Here is a 22,854-nt window from a genome sequence, read left to right on the forward strand (position 1 = left end):
TCTTTTGTCGCTATTTAAAAAAAGGCAGAGGTGCTTAAGACACTGTTCAGGAATGTATGTGAAACTATATAGTGAATCCAAATCTGGTATTCAAGAGCACTGTGACAGTGGTTGCTTTTCATTTGCTGGTGGAGATAGCTGATTTACGAATGTGGTATTCAAAACCTATGAAATGTGGTAGTCTGATATTTTGAAAATCTCCCTGTCATTGTTTTTAATGTACATTTTGACATAGTCATGTTCTTGGATGTGGCTGATCTGCACTCATTGCAAGTCTTGGGGTGGGAGCTATATGGGAGCTTTTGTACTCTCTTGGGGCTTCCAGAGGCCAGTTCAATCTCTGCTCTGAGTTAGGGGTGCTCTGACTTTCCCTGGCAGTCAGAGGTGACACTTGGGCACTTGGACATAAAATTGTGAAGGGGCAGGCAGACAAGCAGGGTGAGGAGGCAAACAGGAAGGCAAGCAGCAGAATCTCCCCAGTGCCTCCTACCTACCAATGGGTCCTGCTGATTAGCACCTCTCCCTCCCTCCCAGTGCCTACCGCCTACCATGAGTCAGATGATTCGTAGCATCAGAAGGTGCTGGGGAGAGGGGAAGAGGAACAATTATACAGTCTGCTTGGGGGCTGGAACTGAGTGTGGAAGAGGCAGGGTGAGAGCATAGTGGGGGTGGGAAGAAGCAGGGCAGGGTGGGCCGTTGGGGAAGGGATAGAGTAGCGGCCCGGCCTGCGCAGAACCAGGAGGGCGCACCTTCTTGCAGATTAGAAACTCAGAACCTGTGTCCCAGGCTCTGCCTCTCCCTTGGGATGGCCCTGCTGTACCCATGGGGACCATTGTACTGGTGAGTAAAATGGCCCTTCTCATCCCAGCATACATTAGGGGGAAGATGGGTATAGCATAAAACCAGGTACACTGGTTTTATACTGAAATTGTTCTCCATGATTACTGTAGGAGACTGAGTCAAACTGTACCACTGTGTCGCTTACTTGACTTCTCTTTGCCCGTGTTTACATTCTTGTACCATTGGTATAAATACCTTCATTTTAATTAATTAATGTTTGCAAACTATCTTGATATCCTAGTTCTATACAATTATTAAGCACTATTACTATATGTACAATAACACACAGTTCTGAGCTCCATGCAGTATCTAATATATAAAGGAGAATGTTTGTAAGTTTGTGCACTAATAACTTGGACACTATAAGAGCTACCGCAACCAAACTTTGCATGGGATAACCTTTCATTCAGGAGAAGGTTTTAAGGTACTTTTGGGCCCGAGCTCAAGCTGTAAAAATCAAAAAGTAACCCGCCACGCTGCGCTGCAGGAGCCGCCCTGCCCATCTTAGGTCCTATGCCCACCCCCAGCACTGTCCGGGACTCACCCCCTCCCTCCCACGAAGTTACATAAACGACCCTCTTTCCCTTCCTCCCTCTTCCCCTTACTGCGCCGGCATACAGTGCCCCAATCCCCACACGCACAATGGCTTGGGCACCTGCAGCCCCAGGTGCGAGCTGGGGCGCCCCTCCCACATGTAACCTCCCCTCTACCTGGGGTCACATCGCCCTCCACCCCCTCTGGGGATGACATGGACCTATATTTTAATCCCTGTAGAAATCAGTGCAACTTTTCTACCATTCAAAAAAAGGTAATGGACTACTGTTTTTCTACATTTTGTTCCTCCAGTTTCCCAAGCAACGCCGGGTAAATCCAGCTAGTTTACATATAGAGGGTTAGGTCAAGCAGGTTGTCATTCTTACGTCTAAAGTTCTGTACTTTGCTGGGTTTATTGGCACACAAGACTCTTAATGGTTCCTTTGGAGCTATTATGGTGCACTGTATCCAAGCCTACCTGAGAACAATTTAATTTGCATATTATTGACTCAGTGGAGTGCAAGGGTGCCTTCAGAGCCATTAAGTTCTAGCATGGTAATACAGCTGCCATACATAGAAAAAATGTGCTAACACCTTCTCCTAGGAACACATGGCGATTTTGATGAAAAGTAGCTACTATGCATATACAGTATTCCCTTAATAAATAACTCCTTTTTATTTTATTTTTTCAAAATTGTAGTCGGGGGGGAGGGGAGGTCTTAATTATTTATTGAATTTAAACCTTTTTAATCTCCTTGTGTTTTGGTTTCAATTTTCTGTCTTCTTGAGGAACATTGTGATCACTTCTGTAGGCTGCAGCTTCTTTACATGTAACTTCTTCTGCAAAGGAGCAAAGGAAGTATCTGTGGCGCATGGTATAATATGTCTGGTAAGACTAATGAGCTAAGGCATAAGACCAAAGAATACATTTTTGACTCTACTGTTGTCACTGGGAGTTTTCTTGTTGAGGTGAGTGAGGTCAGAATTTCACCGAAAAGCTGATTTTCTCAAGTGACTGTTCCCATTTAAAGCTTGTTCCAGTTTTTGCCTCTCATTATTTAGACTTTGCCTGATCTTATTTTTACTGTCCTTTAATGATTTAAAAACATCTGGCAATACAATTTCTAATTTCCCAGCTAAATTCCTTGTTTCTATCTCCACGGTTATAGGAAGCCATTAATCAAGAATGGATTAAAAGTAACTACAATTATGGGCATTTCAGAATGCGGGACCCAATTCTAGAGATTTGGGACAGCCATGCAATTGCAGGTCCCGCTTGACCCATGTATATGACCCGTATGAGCTAGTCCCTTTGTCTGGACATAGTTCTCCAATGGCTGTCAGAAATTATGTAAGTGATTTTCATATAAGGGTTTTCAAAGTGCAGTCATTCACTCCTGAAGTCAGATTCTTTGATGTCTTCAAGCCTTGATTTCACTGGAATTATAAGGCTGTTGTATGAAGAATCCTGGTGATAAATGCAGTGATAAATGATTATCAAGAGCAGGACATAATGTCACTGAAGTGAAGGAAGGTCACTGGTGAACCACCAGGGATGATCTTGGGCAGAGCAGTGGGTAACAGTCTCTTTAGAGGTTTGGATTGCAAAGCAATAATTAATCCAAAAAAATCAATAGTATCATGAGCTTTTGTGGGCACAACCCACTTCTTCAGATTCTAAGATGGTACAGGATCAGGACCATTGTTGTTTCTTAAGCTTTTTTAGTTACAGACTAACACGGCTGCCCCTCTGAGATTTTTAAAGCAATAATTGTCATCTAAGCACTACTGTAGCATTGGGGAAAGATTCTGAGCCATTTTATTTTTAGTGCAATCCCTTAGTTTTAAATGCCACATTTTCCCTCGGCGACTATATGAATGAATAAAGCTGCAATAATTATGATGCTTTGATTAATTCATTTTTATTTAGTTAAAAATGTCACCCACAAAAGTTTGAATAAATTCTTTGTATTTTTTTATGGGGCCTTCTGTTGGAAGGTTCTCATGCAGGCATACTCAAAGATCAAAATCAACCCTGATTTCTCTCAGTGGTAATCTCACTAATGTTCCCTTCATTTAATATCATTAGTCACAGACTATCCAAATGTGTTAAGCCTGGAAAATCTTGTTTACATTCTCATGAGATCTTTTGGCTTGGGAGTTTTTTTCAGCCACTGCACCCAACACCTTTCTTCCTCCCCTGCCCAGTGAAAAGATATCTAACTGTGAATTATTACTCTGTTCTAATTTTGTATGCAGAACCTTGAATGCCTTAGCAGGGTGGAGTAAAGGTAGAACATTTTATAAATACTATTGTTAAGAACTCAGAAAACCAGAATAGCAAAAGTGGTAATTATTTTCTTTCTTCTAAATCCTCGCTCTTACCAAAGGAGCATAACACTAACTTTAGGAACAACCTTATATTATCTTGTACTGTTATTGGTTGGGTTTTGCTGAAGGGAAAAAAAATTTCAACTAGCACAATACAAAGTGATCCTAGAAATACTAGTAATATTAATGACACCTTTCTGATCCCTTCCTGGCATTTCATGCAAACTAATGGCTTTAGTATATATTTTTAATAATGCCAAAACTTGAATATTATGAAATGTTTAGCTTGTTAAATCATTTGAAAGACAAGGTAATTAGATAATGCTTTATGTTTTTCATTATATAAATAATAGTTAATTAATGTGCTGTGACAGCTGCCCCTTGGTTAGGATAGGAGATAGCTGAATGAATATTAACATCTTATTTGCTTGTAGTCTGCCTGTAGGTGGGCCACATTTCAAGCTGATAATAAAATACTGTTAATCAGTTAATTGGTTCAGTGTAAAGCAGGTATATATTGATGCAACCAATGCTTTAAATTTGAACATTGTCACTTCTGGGTTTGTCAGGACCAAAAGCTTCATTGCAAATTATGAATTTCCCTGGCCTGATACAGTAATCAGAGAAGGGAATCTGTAAAGGCAATAACTACCCTCCAGAGAATGGAAAGGGTAAAGAGTTCTCTAATGAATATGATGCATCATGATCAAAGCAGATCATCAAAGTATAAGGTAGCTACTGTAGCAGCCCTAGCTCTACTAATGGCTCTCACTGTCTACCTGTCATTGCATTGTAGAAAAAAAAATCAGTTCAAGGGACAAAATAACAAGATGGGAAGACCATTTTCCCAGACACATTCATGATACTGGAGATTTTGAATCACACCTGACATCATATGTTAAAGTATTAGGTGTCATTTTAGGTGTATTCATTCTATTGAGCTAAAATTTTGTACTAAAGGAGAAACATTGAGGTATTTATCTCCTTTCTCCCAGAGCTACAACTTGGCACGGTGTCTGGTGCATTGCTGTTAGTGGTGCATCAATTCAAAATTAACAGTTTTTCAATCTAGTTCTCAGTCAACATAAACAGCTGATCTTACTTTTCAGTTTAGCAGTGAATGGATTTGCATCTCTTCCTTATAGGAGAGAAATATAGTTGAACCCAGTTGCCTTGCCTAGTGTTAATTCCAAAAAAAAAGGGAGGGTGTTTGCCTTTTATTTTCAGTGTGCGTCTGAGGTTTCCTGAATACAGTTAGTAATACTCTAAAAGGTCTTTCACTTGCCACCCTCACATACATACACTCCCGAGAGAGAAATACACTTTTTTACTGGAGTTTGCAAAATCCAAATAAAGAAATAAAATCATATATGTGCATATGAATGATTTCCCTGTTTGTATAACATTCACAAATTTAGGCTGCTACAGATTTAGGGATGAAGTGTATTGCCAATTGTCCAGTGCCCCAATGGAGAATGGCTTTTCAGCCGTTCACTCTCTTACACCCGTGGAATTTCTCCTCAGGCACCTCTGCTGACTACAGCTTGTCATAACATTAGGGTGTGTGTACTGCACTCAGCAGGTATCTAGACATACCTTACCTGGCTTTGATCCAATTAGCTTACTGAAAATAGCCATAAAGTTTCAGCAGCCAGCATAGGGAACAGCATGGGCTAGCCACCACGGTCCTGGATAGGCTTGTACTTGAGCAGCTAGCTCAGATCAATACCCATGTTTTGCTGCAGCTTCAGTGCTGTTTTTAGTTAGACAGTTCATTCGGAGCTAGCTAAGTATGCTTGCATGTGCTGCAACCATACCCAGGAACCAATAGGCAGCCAATGTAGATTGCAGAGCATAGATTTTTATATGAGCACACAAAGAAGTGCCACTTTTTCAGCAAAATCAATAGCCGGGGGGCGGGGAGGGGGAGAATGGCAGCGGGCGGAGCAACTTCCTTCCTTGCATGTTGGTTATTTTGTGGACCATTCTTTGAGGCCTAGATAATTTTGAATTATACTCCTGTCCTCCAAAGCACGTGCAACTTAGTCGAGTTGGGGGCATAACTGGTTGGATAACTGTTCCCAGAGAGTGGTTATCAATGGTTCACAGTCATGCTTGCAGATCATAACAAGTGGGGTTCTGCAGGGATCAATTTGGGCACCGTTTCTGTTCAAAATCTTCATCGACTATTTAGATAATGGCGTAGAGCATATACATACTGTATAGAGTTTGCAGACGACACCAAGCTGAGAAGGGTTGCAGGTCCATTGAAGAATAGGATAATAATTCAAAATGATGCAGGCAAACTAGCGAAATGGTCAGAGGAGGAAATTCATTAAGGACAATTGCAAAGTACTCCCACTTAAGAAGGGACAATCAGTTGCACACATACAAAATGGGAAATGACTACCTAGGAAGGAGTACTGTGGAAAGGGATCTAAGTGTCATAGAGGATCCTTCTCCTGGGGTTCAGGAGAAGGTGTGGGGTTTGAGAGGGAGTTTGGGTTGAGGAGGGGATTGTGATCTGGGGCAGAGATTTGAGGTGCAGAGATGGGGTGGGATGCAGGAGAGGATTCTGGCCTAGGCGAGGGTTGGGGGAGGGAATGCAGCCTCTGAGAGGAAGATGTGACCTAGGGGAGGAGAGACAGAGGGTTTGGGTGATGACTTGGGGCAGGCAGCTGGGAGGAGGGTGATGACCTTGGGCAGGAGGGGGTGGTGGCCTGGAGCAGGCAGTTGGGAGGAGGAAGGGATTGGGCTGCTAGAGGCAGGCTTTGACGGGGAGGCTTTGACTAGGCAGCTCACAGCTAGAAGCCCTGCAGGACCCCCAGTCAGGCATCCTGCCTGCTGCTGTTTCCTTCCCTGCCCCCGCCCATGCTGCTCAAAATGGAAGGCTGCTTCCTGCGGCTATCTACTCCAAGCACCAAAGGAAGTGGTAGGCTTCACATACTGCCCCAACCTCTCGCAAAATCTCTCAGCTCCTATTGACCTGTCCAATAGCTTCCCTCTCCCCCCAGCACCTCGAGCAGAGAGCCAGCCGCTTAACGCAGCATGGGGCTACTCTAAAGTGGCTGACTGCTCTGTGCTTGAGGGTCCCAGCAGGGCGGCCCGTGGGTTGGATGCAGAGGTTTGGCACACCATATCTTGCTTCCCCCGCCTCAGATGGAGTACTGTGTCCAGTTATAGGTGCCACATTTCAGGAAAGATGTGGACAAATTGGGAAAAAAAAATCCAAAGAAGAGCAACAAAAATGATTAAAAATCTAGAAAACATAGCCTATGAGGGAAGATTAAAAGAACTGGGATTATTTAGCTTGGAAAAGAGAAGACTGAGAGGGGACATCATAACTGCTTTCACTATTTAAAAGGTTGTTGGAAGGAGGTGGGAGAAAAACTCTTCTTAAGCTCTGATGATAGGATAAGAAGTAGTCCGCTTACATTGCAGCAAGGGAGGCTTACGTTGCACAGTAAGAAAAACTTCCTGTCAGGCTGGTTAAACACTGGAATAAATTGCTTTGGGAAGTCATGGAATTTCCATCAGAGGAGATTTTTAAAAGCAATTTAGGCAAATTCCTGTCAGGGAAGGTCTAGATCAGGCATGTCAAACTGGCGTCTGGAGGGCTGCATGCAGCCCGATCGAAATTTTTTGTGGCCCGCCAGTACATTTTTATAAAGGAATAAAGTGCAGCCCACCGGCGCTTGGAGCAGATGGCCGAGTGCAGATCACAGCTGGCCTGGCTGCTCTGCACCTGTCTCTGGAGCAGGGGGAAGAGTTAGGTTGGGGGAGGCTGGGAGTGCCTGGCTCTGGGGGAGGGGGATGCATAGCTCTGAGGGAGCGGAGGGGGATTGGGTTAGAACGGGAATATGGGAATGCCTGGCTCTGGGGGAGAAGAAGGGGTTATTTTGTTAGTACAGGCAGTCCCCGAGTTACGCGGATCCGACTTATGACGGATCCGCAGTTATGAACGGGATTTGCTCCGCGTCTCCCTGGTCTGCTGGACTCCAGCAGACCAAGGAGACGGGGAGCAAAGCCTCTGAGGACACCGGCAGCAGGACAGCCGCGGCACGTCTGGGCTGTCCCGCTGCCCGCGGGCTCCGCGGTTTTGCTCCGCATCTCCCTGGTCTGCTGGTCTGCTGGAGACCAGCAGACCAGGGAGACGTGGAGCAAAGCCTCTGAGGATGCCGGCAGTGGGACAGGGAGACATGGAGCAAAGCCGCGGAGCACGCGGGCAGCGGGACAGCCCAGACGCGCCGCGGCTGTCCCGCTGCCGGCGTCCTCAGAGGCTTTGCTCCCTGTCTCCCTGGTCTGCTGGTCTCCAGCAGACCAGGGAGACGTGGAGCAAAGCCGCGGAGGACCCGGGCGGCGGGACCGCGGTGCATCTTGGTCCGCTGCCCGCGTCTCCCTGGTCTGCTGGGCGGGAGGTGCAGCTAGTATGCCATCCCCCCCCAGCAGACCAAGCTTTTCTCCGGACGCCTGTGGTAGAGCAGCTGGGGTGCTGTCGGTTGGTTCCGCAGCACCGCTCTGGGTGCTACTGGACCAACCTGGCAGCACCCCAGCTGCTCTGCCCCCAGGCGTCCTCAAGTCAGCTGCTGCTGAAACTGACCAGCGCTGACTACAGGAAGCCCGAGGCAGAGTTGCTCTGCCCCGGGCTTCCTGGAATCAGTCGCTGATCAGTTTCAGCAGCAGCTGACTTGGGGACGCCTGTGGTTCTTAAGTTGAATATGTATGTAAGTCGAACTGGCGTCCAGATTCAGCCTGTTGAAACTGATCAGCGGCTGATTCCAGGAAGCCCGGGGCAGAGCAACTCTGTCTCGGGCTTCCTGTAGTCAGCCGCTGGTTAGTTTCAGCAGCGGCTGAATCTGGACGCCAGTTCTGACTTACATACAGATTCAACTTAAGAACAAACCTACAGTCCCTATCTTGTACGTAACCCGGGGACTGCCTGTATTTTGTTTTTTATTTATTTATTCCCAAATAAAATCACAAAATGTATATTAATTTTATATCAATAAATAAATGTCCATTTTTTGCAATTGCATGAATAATTATATGTTTATGCAAAATCTCAGACTTACAAAGTATCTGAAATTTTCACAGAAGCCTGTTCTGTTTGATTAACCATGGTCTATGCTTGTTTTTATTTCAACAAAACAAGTTGGCTGTGTCTACACTGGGCCACTTATTCCGGAAAATCAGCCGCTTTTCCGGAATAAGCTGCGAGCTGTCTACACTGGCCCTTGAATTTCCGGAAAAGCAACGACACTCTACTGTACAAAATCAGCTGCTATTCCGGAAAAACTATGCTGCTCCCGCTCAGGCATAAGTCCTTATTCCGGAATGCTGTTCCGGAAAAGGGCCAGTGTAGACAGCCCAGTAGTCTTTTCCGGAAAAAAGCCCCAATCGCGAAAATGGCAATCGGGGCTCTTTTCCGGAAAAGTGCGTCTACATTGGCCACAGATGCTTTTCCGGAAAAAGGGCTTTTCCGGAAAAGCAGCCTGCCAATGTAGACGCTCCTTTTCCGGAAAAGAGAGGACTTGACCTGTTGAGAGTCCTTCTGGTCCTATGATTCTATGTACAGTAATTCTCCTGAAGCTCCTTTCTTCTGAAAATTCTGGAAATCTGACATAGCACAAAGGGAAAGGTTTACACTCGCAGTTAAGGTAATTCATTTCTAATATTTACAGACTATCAAAAAATCTCTCTTTATTCTTAGACAAGGGAAGTTCATGCCATTTCTCTACAATGCAATGTTTGAGACTGCAGTTAACTAATTTGATAAATTGATGTGAAATAAATCAAAATGTAAATGCTGAAATTGTCTTGGTGATGTGGTTTCCCATCAATTTCAGTGGGATTTGTTTGAGTCTATGTGAAAACAGAAATTAGGCCTGTATCTTTTGTGTAGGCATTGTTCCCCAGGTCAGTGCCATAATTGCCCTCATTGACATGTGTAGGGAGGTCCATATGCAGATGAGGGCAGTAATGTGGTCCTGACTCATTAGTCAGTCTAATGCAGGAATAATTTATATGCATATACACACCAAAACAATACTATTAATGAAGCCCAAATCCAAGTGTATTGCAAATTAATTGAGCAAAACTAAATTTGCATACAGTTGGCACTTCTGTTCTTATAGGAATCAGAAGGAACAGTTGGATAGAGATCCTTATAGGAAAAAAGGAAAAAACATATGTTAGTTATTGTATTCAGTGAATGTATTTATGAGAAAAGGGGGCATTGATTCATTAATAACTCTGACATTCCACACCAATTCTGGTAGGTCTGATAGATTAAACACGAACCTCTCATAATTCAAGCAGACTAAATATATTGGCCGCTTAACCTACTAATGTTTATTCCTTGCACAGTCCAAACTACAGAATTGACATCTTCTTTTAAAATTCCGTGGATTTAATAAATTTAAAACTTTCACCGTTGTTGTAAAGCATTGCTAGCTGGCATCATTTCCTACCCCCTTTTAATTATTCTTGACACTATGGAGAAACATCTAATATAAATCTGTAATGTGCACTGATGACAAACTACACGGTTGGAAGACCATGTAATCTCTCCACAATTAATTAAAGTGCACGGAGTTGTTCCTCCCCTCCCCAGCAACCAGATGCTACTGACTGACTGAAATAACACTGCTGTCAACTGTAAAAAATTAAGATCCAAACCCTAAGAAAGGTAGTTAGATAAAGAAACCAGATGCCACGTTATTTTTTTGATATTATAGTGTACATCTTGGTGGAAGCCACTATTGTTCAACATCTGTAGCTCTACACTTGTAATTACTCACATAACAAATCTTTCAGCAGTTTAGTTCCAAAAGTATCAGTCATTGTAGCAAGTCCTTTTTTTAAAATTGAATGATGCCAGTCAGTGTGAATGGTGCAGCAGTATTTGAAGATCCCATAAATGAGAGAGGATTTGGGCACTGTTGGTTCTGTGTGCAAACTTTTGTGATTCTGCATGAGTGTGTGGTCACTTCTGAAGAGGTTTGGCATCATGCTAGAAACAATTAACCACACTGTCAGGCTATTATAGCACCTGGAATTGATCAAAAGCAAATTAATGTTTATTTTTAAGCGGAAATGGAATTATACCAAAAGCAATAAGAACATTGTAACATTTAGTGTAATAATGCTAATGATAGATTCAAACGTACCTTTATTAGATATTTCATTATTAATATTGAAATCCACCATATTTATAATATAAATTACAAACCTAACACAAAACAGACATGTACATACTCACACCCCTCATGTATATGTCTTTCTTTATATATGTGTTAAGTCTGTGTCTTTGTATGTACATTTATGTTATATATTATAAATCTTATACTGTAAAGTCCCGGTCATGCAACTGACTGTTTCCCTCCTAACTTCAGTGGGGTTCTTCATGGCCATAGGCATTTGCCTATGTAGACTCAATTGCTGGATGAGGCATAAGACAATAATTATAAATATTTTTTATTTTGTATTTTAAATAATGTACATATAAAATAATGTTTTCATTGACAGTATTTAAAATATCTTCTCAATGGCATATTATCATCTAGTATGGATACATTTATCTGAAAACTCCAAATCTGTTAATTTCTTTTCTGTTGTTTGTTATGAAGATGAAGTAGGACAATATATTACTGCATATGGTTTTGTTACTACTCTAAGCTTGAGTATTTAGAATGACCAATGGATTTTAAAAGCTTTGAAAACTGTAGTTTTGAAAAATTCCATTAATAATTAGTAATAATTCTTTTATGATTAAAAATGTGGTTTGCAAACATTATAACCATATTATAATTGTTGTTGTCGGTGGGGCATTTTTCTGGGGGAATGTGTAACTGTTTTGACAAGAGCAAGTTTTCTGTATCTCTTAAAAACCTATTACATACAATATGTCCTTTATCTATTCTTTCTATCACAATATCTGAAATATCAACTTTTGTAACTATCAATCTCCTTGTGATTAGGCTTACCAGATGGTTTAACCAAAAATACCGAACTCCTCCCCCCCCCCCCAAAAAAACCCCCCCAAAACACCGGGAAAAAAATTCTGTTGAGAAAATAAAAGAAGAAGACCAAAGTTAGTCGTTGAGCAAAAAATAAAAATCAGCATGGCTCCTTTAAGAAGAGGCTTTTTTGCTGACGGCCATGTTGTTTTTCTGTTCCAGCCACAAGCCCCTGCGGAACCAGGTAAGCAGGAGGGTGAGGGGACATGCGGGAGGTCGGGGCACTGGGCCTGGTTGCTGAGTGTGTAGGGTTGCCAGGTGTCTTGTATTTTCGCCTCCTGGCAGGGAAAAAAACAGAAAATACTGGATATTTTAGGTGTCTGGTATTTTCTGAATTTTTTTCACTGGACAGGAGGCGAAAATACTGGACTGTCCGGGTCAATACGGGACACCTGGCAATACTATGTTGTGATTAGGAACATTGAGTGATAGATATTTAGTCATAGATATAGAAATATAGTATTTAAATAAGGGTAAGTCTAGACTACATGCCTCTGTCGCCAGAGGCATGTAGATTAGACTACCCAGCATAGGAAAATGAAGCGGCAATTTAAATAATCGCCGCTTCATTTAAATTTACGTGGCTGCCACGCTGAGCCGATCAGTTGTTTGTCGGCTCAGCACGGTAGTCTGGACGCATGGGGGTCGACATCAAAAGCATTTGTCGACCTCCCAGGTATGCCTCATCCCAGGAGGCATATCTGGGAGGTCGACAAATGCCTTTGATGTCGACCCCCGCACGTCCAGACTACTGCGCTGAGCCGACAAACAGCTGATCGGCTCAGCGTGGCAGCCATGTAAATTTAAATGAAATGGCGATTATTTAAATCGCCGCTTCATTTTCCTTTGCCGGGTAGTCTAATCTACATGCCTCTGTCGCCAGAAGCATGCAGTCTAGACGTACCCTAAGAGTTGTATCTTTGCTGGTTATGTTTTAGTAATGAATCAGAATGTAGAATAGGATTGGTTGTTCTGTCATGCGTTGGGAAAAAAGCTGCTTTCTTTGGAGTAAATGGTTGGATCTATAAACTATTCTAAAATCCATAGCTTTCCAGTTCACATTTTAATTTATGCCACTACTCACTCACTCTCCCTTTCCTCTCCCCTCCTATAAATCTAGTGGTTTACAATATATTTCCTCCCTCCATGGTATTCTGCTTGGAAGGAAGATTTTATTATTGCTACTAACTACAGTGGATTTTCCCCCCATTACAGTGTTGGCACAACCAGAGCTTAAAACCATGCTGTACTTGTTAAAACTGCCTGATAGAAATCTTTTACTTTTTAGGAAAAACACTGACTCAGCAGAACAATAAGCCCTCTGATTTAGTATGAGTAGTCACATTTAAACATTTTAACCTAGAGTGGTGGAGGCTAAGAAGGGGTTTATAAATCTGAAGGTATATGCTGAAGGGATGTCATGTGACTATCCGAAGCCATATAAAAATAACATAAATACTTTCTAAACTGTATGTCATGATCTAAAATTATATGAGCTAAAGGAATGTTTTTAAAGCATTTTCTGAATGTTGCTAAGCGTATTTTTATATTGAGTGAATTTTTTCTTCTACAAATATACAGTATATTTCTATGATTAAGCTATTTTCATTGTTTTATTTAAGATTATTCATAGTATAATCTTATTACATTTACAGTACAGTTGACAGATCTCAAGTGTGTTACAAACTGTGTTCCAAATTCCTCCACCAAATGCAACCAAGAAATCCTGTTAGTTTCACTCACTTCAATGGAGTTGCAACTCCTGAGAGACTTGGGAGAAATATGTATACATGTATAGACATGGGCAAAGGAATCATTTCAGCTTCCACTTGAAATGCAGCCACCTCTGAGGTGAAACATACCCAGACTGACACAGTGTACAACAACGCTGCATAATATTGGATAGGAAGTGACAAATACCCGCTGAGAGAGCATGGAAAATTTAGATCAGCAGGATGTAATTATCCAAACTGGAATGTGGTCACTACACTAGAACGAACATCCTAATGTGTGCAGCAAGTGCCGTGGGATATTAATGACCACAAATGATCAGGACCTTGATTTTAAATCTCATCTGATGGATAGTTTATGACACACTGTGGTTTTAGCTACTCTGTTACAACACGTTTCTTGGGCCATTTAAAGCATTTGGCTTACAACACATTTTTTTTTTTTTTTTTTTTTTTTTTTTTTTTTTTGATCTGAGGAAGTGGGTCTGGCCCACGAAAGCTCATCATCTAATAAACCATCTTGTTAGTCTTTAAAGTGCTACATTGTCCTGCATTTTGCTTCAACACATCTGAGGTATAGCTTAGCTGCTCACAGTATCACACTTTGATGTGTCTTATTGTTAAATTGCGTAGTGCATAGAATATATCATTTTATTTAAAACAAATCATTGTATTTACTTAAAAGGAGTAAGCTCTCTTATTATATGTGCTTGGCTTAGAAATGAAGGAATTATACTCTTTTAAGAGGAGCTTAATGTTTTATGATTGCTAAGAGAAAATATAGCTTTTTAATAGGCATTTATATATAAGTGCTTTTCATGTCTCCACTATATTATATTTTTTCAAATAATTAAAAAGTGTTAAAGTAATGTCATACATTGGCCTAACAAAAAAGGGGGAAAGCAATGTGGGTTAGTGATGCCAGAAAATCCCTCTCTCCCTCCCCGAAAGATTTATTAAGGCAACTTAATTTTTACTGATGTTGCAAACATGCGTCAGATGAGGATGTGGGAGTTCAAGTGTGGACTTTACTTATACTGTTCCCTATGGTAACCTGTTCTTCATTGAGACAGTCAATTGACATAGACGCCAGTGCATTTATTACTGAGTCTACTGTAAATGAGACTCTCAGTCTTGCCAGGGATGGATATTTTTCCTGTGTTCACCACTATCACACATCACGTTTGGGGGGAGAAAAAGGGAACTTTTTAAACAAAAATATCAAACAACTTGGAAAAAATGTTAAATATTACCATATGAAGAACTGATTAAATTTGTATGGTTTTCTTTTCAGTAAAAATTGATATGTGATGAAACAGTGCAGCTGGATAACTTGTTTTGGCTAACATTCCAGTGTTCTCTGATCTCTCTCTCTCTCTCTCTCTCACCCTTGCCTGGTGTTTCTGTCTCTTTTCTGTATGGTTTTAAGAGAAGCAATCCCAATCCAGGCATATCCTGTTTTCCTGGCACAAACAAACCCTTATTTTGTTTATAAGAAGAAGCTGCATACCAAATTTACTGCTCCTACCATTTAGAGAGTGTTCTTGAACAGAGACAGATGCATAGACAGACAAATTGCCTCAAATATATAGTAGATATAAAAGATTTGCATCAGCCTTCTTATTACTATGATGCAAATTGTGCAATATGGGCCTCCTTTTTCACTTGTTTTTATTCACAGTCTTCTCTTAAACATTGGTATTGTTTTGCACCTTAGCATAACAAATAGTTTACTTTTCATTTGAAATGCTACTTCACTTGTGTGTTTCCACTGGAGCAAATCTACTGCCAATGAACAGGAAACACAATTTTAGTTACTGTTCTCTTCTGGTGTAGGGCAAAGATGACAGAAACTGATCGTTTGTTAAAGCATTAACCATAGGATGAGGATTGAAGAGTATATCTCACGTTAAAATATTATCCTGCCCAGTCCTGATCCCACAATATCACCATATTTGTACAGCAGTTTGTTAGTTTTTAGTGGAGCATCCCACCTTCTTATCTTGTTTTGTGTATCCCACTCATTTTTCAAACGCTTCAGGGGGTAGCCAAGTTAGTCTGTACAGGATAAACTTAAAAAACAACAAATGGTCTGGTAGCACTTTAAAGACTAACAAAACACATAAGGATGCGTCTAGACTGGCAAGATTTTGCTCAAAAGCAGTCGCTGTTTACACTGTCCGCTTGAATTTGCACAAGAGCACTGACTTTGTAATGTACAAAATCAGTGCTTCTTGCGCAAATACTTCCATGCTCCCGCTCGGGAAAAAGCCCTCTTGCACAAGAATACTTGCGCAAGAGGGCCAGTGTAGACAGGGAAGAACTGTTTTGCGCAAAAAAGCCCCGATGGCTAAAATGGCGATCGGGGCTTTTGTTGCACAAAATCGCGTCTAGAGTGGTTGCACATGCTTTTGCGCAAAAGCACTTTTTGCACAAAAGCATCCGTGCCAATCTAGACGCGCTTTTGCGGAAATACTTTTAACAGAAAAACTTTTCTGTTAAAAGTATTTCCACAAAATCATGCCAGTCTAGAAGCAGCCGTAGATGGTATCATGAGCTTTCATGAGCACAGCCCACTATATCAGAGATACATAGGCTTAGTTCTGTCAATAGTGTAACATTTTCAAAAGTCCCTATATTCCCTTTAAAGTCAATAGAAATTAGGTTCCTAAGTGACTTATTTACTTTTGAAATTTTTACCAATTTTTAACATTTTTTCAGTATTTAAATATAGATGTATTAGATTAGCCAAGGTGATTCCTTTCAAACTCATCCCTTTAGAAAGTACTCTATGTGGCTCTTAGCTGGCATGTGAAAATAATACGCCACATCAGGGTAAATAGAATTTTTCCTTTTATTTTGAGGGTGGCAAGAGGTTTTTAGACAACATAAGTTTCCATTCTCTTAACTAAAAACATATGCCAAGTGCCTTGGGCTCTCTGAAGTTCTGATTGACATTGAATATAATAGCAATTTGGCATTGGCTGTGGTTGGAGATTCTTGGATTCTGTCCTGTTGACACCATATACTGAAAGATTGCACATTTTTAACTGGGATCCATAACCTGGATAATTTGCTCTCCACTTAGGCACTATCTGTTTAACTGCTATCCCAGAAGAGTGGTACCATCTGCTAAAATGATCAAGGGTGATGGTTTTGATTTATGAATGTTACAGGAAATCTGAGATTTACTACTATTTGTGATTTCTTATGGAGAATGCCATCGAGATATGCCCAGTTCCTGATGTATTACTGTTGTTGTTTATTATTTGATAAGTACCAACCATATATTTTATAGCAAAGTTGTCATTCTTGTTCCAGTCCTGCAGCACTAAATGCTACTGTGTCATGCTAATCCTGCCTGCTGTATTGGTGTCATTCATTGGTACCCCGAAAGTCTCTTGCATGTATATTGCAGGGTTATTGAAACGAATCCATGTTGGAAAATCAACATACATATTATTCAAAAAACCATGACAGAGAGCAACCTGAGAAGTATGGCTTTGGCCCACATGGTTCCCTGCCTCCATCTTCATCTGCTGTTGCCCTCGTTGGGTAATGGCAAAAGGGTAACTAAGCCAAATTTGGAGAAGGACCCTATGTGCCAGGTTAAAACACCATTCACTCAAACGATGTAAGGAGGGCCAAATTTGAGTGAATGAGGTTACAACCTGGTGCACAAGGTAACAACACCACTCAAAATTACAGCAACTATAAACAGTTATGGTGACTTGCAGTTTCCACACAAGATTTGTATCCCACAATTTCTCACAGCCTTTGTCTTTGATCTACTAAGTGTCATCAATTTTGTTGTAGAAATATATGTGCCTAACTTGAGGGGCAAAATCTTCGATCAAATTACACTCTTGAAATTCCATTTGAAGCAAATTCGGGGCTGCACAAGATGTAAATCACAAGCAGACATTTGTCCCTTGTGTTATGTTCAGTAAGCTGTGAAATGTAAATGTTTCTCTTTTGGAGGGAACGTAAATAATCTTGTACCTTGTGGTATGTCCTTCACCATTACCAACTAAATAATTGCCAAATCCATGGCTTGCTCACCCATAGAGTCAGTACACATCTCTCTTTCTTACACAGCCTGGTGCAGGTTTTCCATGAACACTTTTTTCAGTTTAGTTATTTGTTGTAATTATCAAGTTCATTTTTCTCTAATAGATGTGATTAAGTATATTTAGCACTGTGTAATGAGTTTTCTGCCTGGTTGCATTCCAGCTAATAAGGAATTCCTCAGAGTCTCTTCTGACAGCTGCTGTGAATCCCAGGTTTGTGCTGCCACAAGAGACCTCTTCTATGAATTGCTAACATTAGAGAAATTAACTCGGTTAGACTAACCATAAAATCCAGGCTGAAATTTGATTACTAATAGATCATGCATTAATTTTCAGCAGCAGATATATTCTGGTGCTTTTTATACCCAGAGATAGAAAAAGGAGAGCGAGACAAAAATCTGTGTCTATATATTTGCTTCCCCATAGCCACAGCAATCTACTGAAGGGAAAATATTACTGGGGCAAATGCAAAGAATATGAGGCTATTAGTAAAGTATTTTGTAGACACCATACTGACAACAGTGTTACTGTCAGTCATACAAGTGACAGAGATGACGACGACGACTACTACTACTACTATTATTATTTCATTTTATTTTGTCATTCCTCCACTTACTTTTTAATGTCTGGATCATACTTTTGGTGTCTTAGCCACTTCCTATTGTCACATCAGCTACATCCCACATTTGCAAGGCTGAAAAATGTTGTGAACAATTAGCAATTGGTGATGCACTGCTATGATATAGTTGCTTAGCAACAAGAGCTGCAGTCTCTTCACTAAGTCTCCGGAAGGGGGATACAGAGACAGGAAGATGAAATAAATATAGTTTCAGTGAGATTGACTTTGTTAGTGAATGATTAAGGTTGTAAGTTATTTTTCTGTAAGTGCCAATGACTATAGAAAAAGCCTTCTATAAACAGATGCTTTGATAGAGCAAAGTGGGAACTCGGCCACATGGCTTCCTAAATTGTGATAAGAATGGAATGCAAATGTAAGGATAAATATTTCCTTATCAACCATGAGCCTGTGTTATATTATCAGATATTTTCCACTGTTAAATCTAATAGTTACAAAAAGAAATGTAAGATCATAACAGTGTTTCTTGTATTTATCTCCCCAGCTGAATATCTAATTCATGGAGAATAAGTAATGAAAATTAATGGAGGTATCCCTTAAATTTCCTGCCGGAGAGTTACTTACATAAAGACTGTTCATAATAGGGTTAGTGGTTATGTACTAATTATGGATGGGTCTCCAATTTTAAATTAATTGAGATTTTAACAACTTTGTTTGGATCAGAAAATATTAATTTCTAGATAACTATATCTTAATCTTATTCCATTTTATTTGGTGAATTAATTTACAAAGGTTGATGGCATTAATAAGCCATCAGAACATTATATTTAATACCATATAGCTCAAATCTTGAAGCCTTTGGAACAAGGCACTACTTAATTTAGTGTAAAATCTCTGCCACTGGAAAGCTGGACGTGTAAAAGGAAGTAGAAAGTTGATGCGGACCAGATGTATTCAACTTTAAGGGATTCTTATCTGTAGTAACCAGCAACGTGCTAGATTTTTCCAAAGTGCAAAGACTTATTACTACTAGTCAGTACTACAGTACTTTGCAATTAGTATTGAAACACCTAGATAAGGTGGGGATACATAGGAATTAAAAATAGATAAGGTAAATGCTAACAAAGAGGCTTACTCTTTTTGACTTTTTTCACTTCTTTATTTTTGAGCTGAATAAAAGAGAGAGAGAGAGCGCGCGCACAGCATTTCAGTTCTTTCAGGGAAAGAAAGCAATTAGAAATTTGAAGGAGCAATCCAATTATACACAATTTTTTACACTCCTATTTTGACTTCCTTGCAATTTGCAAAGCTTCATCATGAGCTTAATCAAAACACACAAATAATAATAAATAAGATTGCATTTCTCATGAAAGCAAAGGATTTTTTTAATTCAAATGGCAGTCTTTAGAAAGGTCAAATTGATAGCCAATGTCCAACAGTCTAGATAACAACTCTGTGAAACTAATTCTTAAACATACAGTTATACAGTGAATTATTCCTATCCTGGGAGTTTGCTTTATGATCTTTCTGCCTCAGGTATTAATGCTAATCATTGTCTATGAATGGTTAGTATCAACCTTTCCATTTGATTATTTTATTTTATTTTTTTACATCAACAAATTTTAAGCGATTATTTTCGTAAACCAATTACTGCAGCAGAAATGGTGGGGAAAATCTATATCTCTTAGACCATGATCATACAGCATTCTTTCTTTTTCTTGTGAGGGGTCATTGTTTAAAATTGAAACTCAGATTATCCAGATGGATAATTATGCACTTCATTACCTCACTTATTCCCCAAAAAAGTATGCATTCATTTAAAAAAAAATTTTTGAAAAAATATTTTCACTTGTTTAAAAAAAGATCAAGATATTAGAAGAAATCTTGAAATGAGACTGCATAAAAGATGGGCCTGTTTTGTATATAGATTATTGCCTGTCCTTTAGATCTATGTGTTTCGCTTATGGAATAAACCAAAGTAGGAGAGATAAACTAATATTTTCTATAAGCTCAGCCAGACAATACACATGATAAAGATGTTTCATCTTCTTATGCATGCAGAAAATATGAAAAATTGTAGTTTACACATATTTTCTCAATTCAAGTGTAAAATTGGGCCCCCAGATTGCCCTGGGCCACAGTGGTTGTGTTAAAGAAGCACTATTTACCTAGCAGCTGAGTGAAAAATGATCAGAATATTAGACTCATCTAGACCACATTAAGGAGCCATTGCATTTCCCGACAATTTTATGCTATCTCAATATGAAAACAGAGCAATTTCAGCTCATATCAGGTTATGATCGGCAATTACAGTTGCATAATTCACCTAGTCGTCTCTTTTCAGGGCCTTTATTTTCCCTCTTGGTGACATTCCTGAGAAAGTGCCTGATAAAAATGTCATATATCATCCTGGCTTTAAAACTCGTAAGGGGGTAATCTGCTATGCCTTGCTGAGCCTATATTCATCACTGGATTTTTGACTTGGAGGGGTCATGACACTCATAATTTCCTTTTTGATATTGTCCTCACTAGATATGACAAGAGGCTGTAAAAGCTCAGTTATATGCTGTGGTTAAGAGCCATTCCAGTGGGGCTCATCACTAGCAATAACAGTGCATTACTGTGGATTGTGCAGTGGTTGGCCGTTTCTAAGATAATTAGATTTGATGTCAACATTTCTTTATCACCTGCATCCTTTTGTGCATCTGTGTGTCAAGTTGTTATTTCTGGATTTATTAGCACTCTCAGAGCTACTATCTATCTGTCAGACTGTGTGATGTTTGTGTTGACAGTTGTAAAGTTAATTACTAGTACTAATGAGCATCGGGCTTTTGGTGGACATGGCATTTGGGGCATTTAAAACTATAATTAGATTTTTTTTCTTCATGTACAGCTACAGAACCTCCCTCCTCCCCAAATTTCCAACTCCATTTTGACATTCTGTTTGCAATCATCTTATCTTTTATTCAAAGGCTCAAAAAGTCAGTTCTGTTTATTTTTAACTAGGCTTTCCTCTCATTGCTTACTCCATGAATAATTTCTTTCAATTACCTTACCTTTTCCAAACTTAGACTTAAACATTTTATAGTATAGCATGATTTTTTTTTAAATAGTGATCGGAAATGTGTGTGAACCTTCTTTTCCATAAAGTAGTTTATTACTGTGGATGAGTTTTAAAATATATGGGAAATAAAAGCTATGTATAAAAGGGGGGAAATATACAGGATGAAAAGATGTTCCATCTTATAGATCCCTCCATTATGAATATGCTACTTATGTATTAAAATACAATTCATATGGGACCAAATTCTTCTTCTTTATAACTTCGCTGAGGTAATAATCACCCAGGTATAACTGAAAGAAAATTTGACCCTTATTTTCCATGAGCTCATATAGAGCTCCATAAAACAATTATTCTCTAAATTTTATAACTATATAATTTTATAGTCCCAGTTATAGGCAACTGGTAGGATTTAGAATAATGGCACTTATATATGACATATACTTTATGTAAGTATATTGTTTATTCTGTTGTTGCAATTCAGAACCACTCCCTTGCTGCTTTTTCTATTTACTATCTATTTATCATTATCAGCCATTTTGCTAAACAACTACCCTTCCCAGACATAAATCATGTGTAGAAATACTCTGGCTCAGAGAAAATTTCACCCTGGCACTGAAATGATGAGAGAACCATTTTCATCTCTTGTTGAAGCATTGAGATTTATTGGACTTTAATGGGCTACAGACCAGACATCACTCTCTGCTAAACAGACTCCCACTTGCATTTATTCTTATTGCATTTAGTGATTCAAAATGGAGCTTCCCAAGTCTCTGGAGATCCTCTTTACAGCTTAGGTGGGGCATGGAACGTCAGTGTTATTACTTTATATGAGATAAGGAAAGGACACACACACACACACACAGAAGCATATGGTGAGTCAGATGATTTTTTATTTCCGTTTAGTTGCGATGACAGAATGCCATAGTAAAATGACTTCAAAAGTCATTTTTCCCTCTGCCCTGGTTCTGCAGCCTTGTCCCTTGAGGGCACTTCCATTGTACAGTTATATTAATTCTGCTAACTTTGAGACTTCATTGCTGACAATAGGCCTTTTGGCTTTCTCAGAGTATTACATTAAATTTCCTATCAAACCATGTCAGCCTCTGAGGTCAGAGATTCCAAGAGAAGCTTTAGCTATTTTGTGTTTTGACTTCATGGTCAGGTGTTTTCAAAATTGGGTTTAGGTTTGTTTTTCCAGTGTCAGAAATCATATTGAATTTAGTTAAAAACCCCCACAATGAATGCTCATCAGGAAAAGAAAAACAGATGTGCACGCACACGTAGTTCTCTCCTCCATTACATGAATGTTAGGATAGATCAGGTACCCTAAATCTATGCAAGTTGTGCAGGTTTTTCACTCATAAATAGGAGCAGAAGTTGTCCCTACTTTTTGTTGTTGCAGCTGTGACTGTACTTTAAGGCTATGTCTACATTGGCATGATCTTGCGCAAATACTCTTTAACGCAAGAGTTGTTGCATTAAAGTATTTGCGCAAGAGAGCGTCTACGCTGGCATGTGCCGTTGTGCAAGAGATGTACTTTTGCTCAAGAGCATTCGGGCCAGTGTAGATGCTCTCTTGCGCAAGAAAGCTCTGATGGCCATTTTAGCCATTGGGCTTTCTTGCACAAGAAATTCATGTTGCCTGTCTACACTGGCCTCTTGCACAAGAACAGTTGCGCAAGAGGGCTTA

General features: G+C 39.9%; 1 protein-coding gene across 11 annotated transcripts in view; it reads left to right on the forward strand.

Moving 5' to 3' along the window:
* The window catches only part of FTO (FTO alpha-ketoglutarate dependent dioxygenase), a 397,366-nt gene that overhangs the window by 302,014 nt on the left and 72,498 nt on the right, over positions 1 to 22,854 (forward strand). For 2 of the 11 annotated variants that reach the window (XM_075940291.1, XM_075940299.1), the window contains one exon: positions 11,886 to 11,907. The exons of the other annotated variants lie outside the window; for them this stretch is intronic. In XM_075940291.1, the coding sequence (XP_075796406.1) occupies positions 11,886 to 11,907 (22 nt within the window). The remainder of the gene's footprint in view (positions 1 to 11,885; positions 11,908 to 22,854) is intronic. 11 annotated transcript variants of the gene reach the window in all.

This window comes from Pelodiscus sinensis, chromosome 12, assembly GCF_049634645.1.
Source record: "Pelodiscus sinensis isolate JC-2024 chromosome 12, ASM4963464v1, whole genome shotgun sequence".
In the NCBI taxonomy this organism is placed as follows: domain Eukaryota; kingdom Metazoa; phylum Chordata; order Testudines; family Trionychidae; genus Pelodiscus; species Pelodiscus sinensis.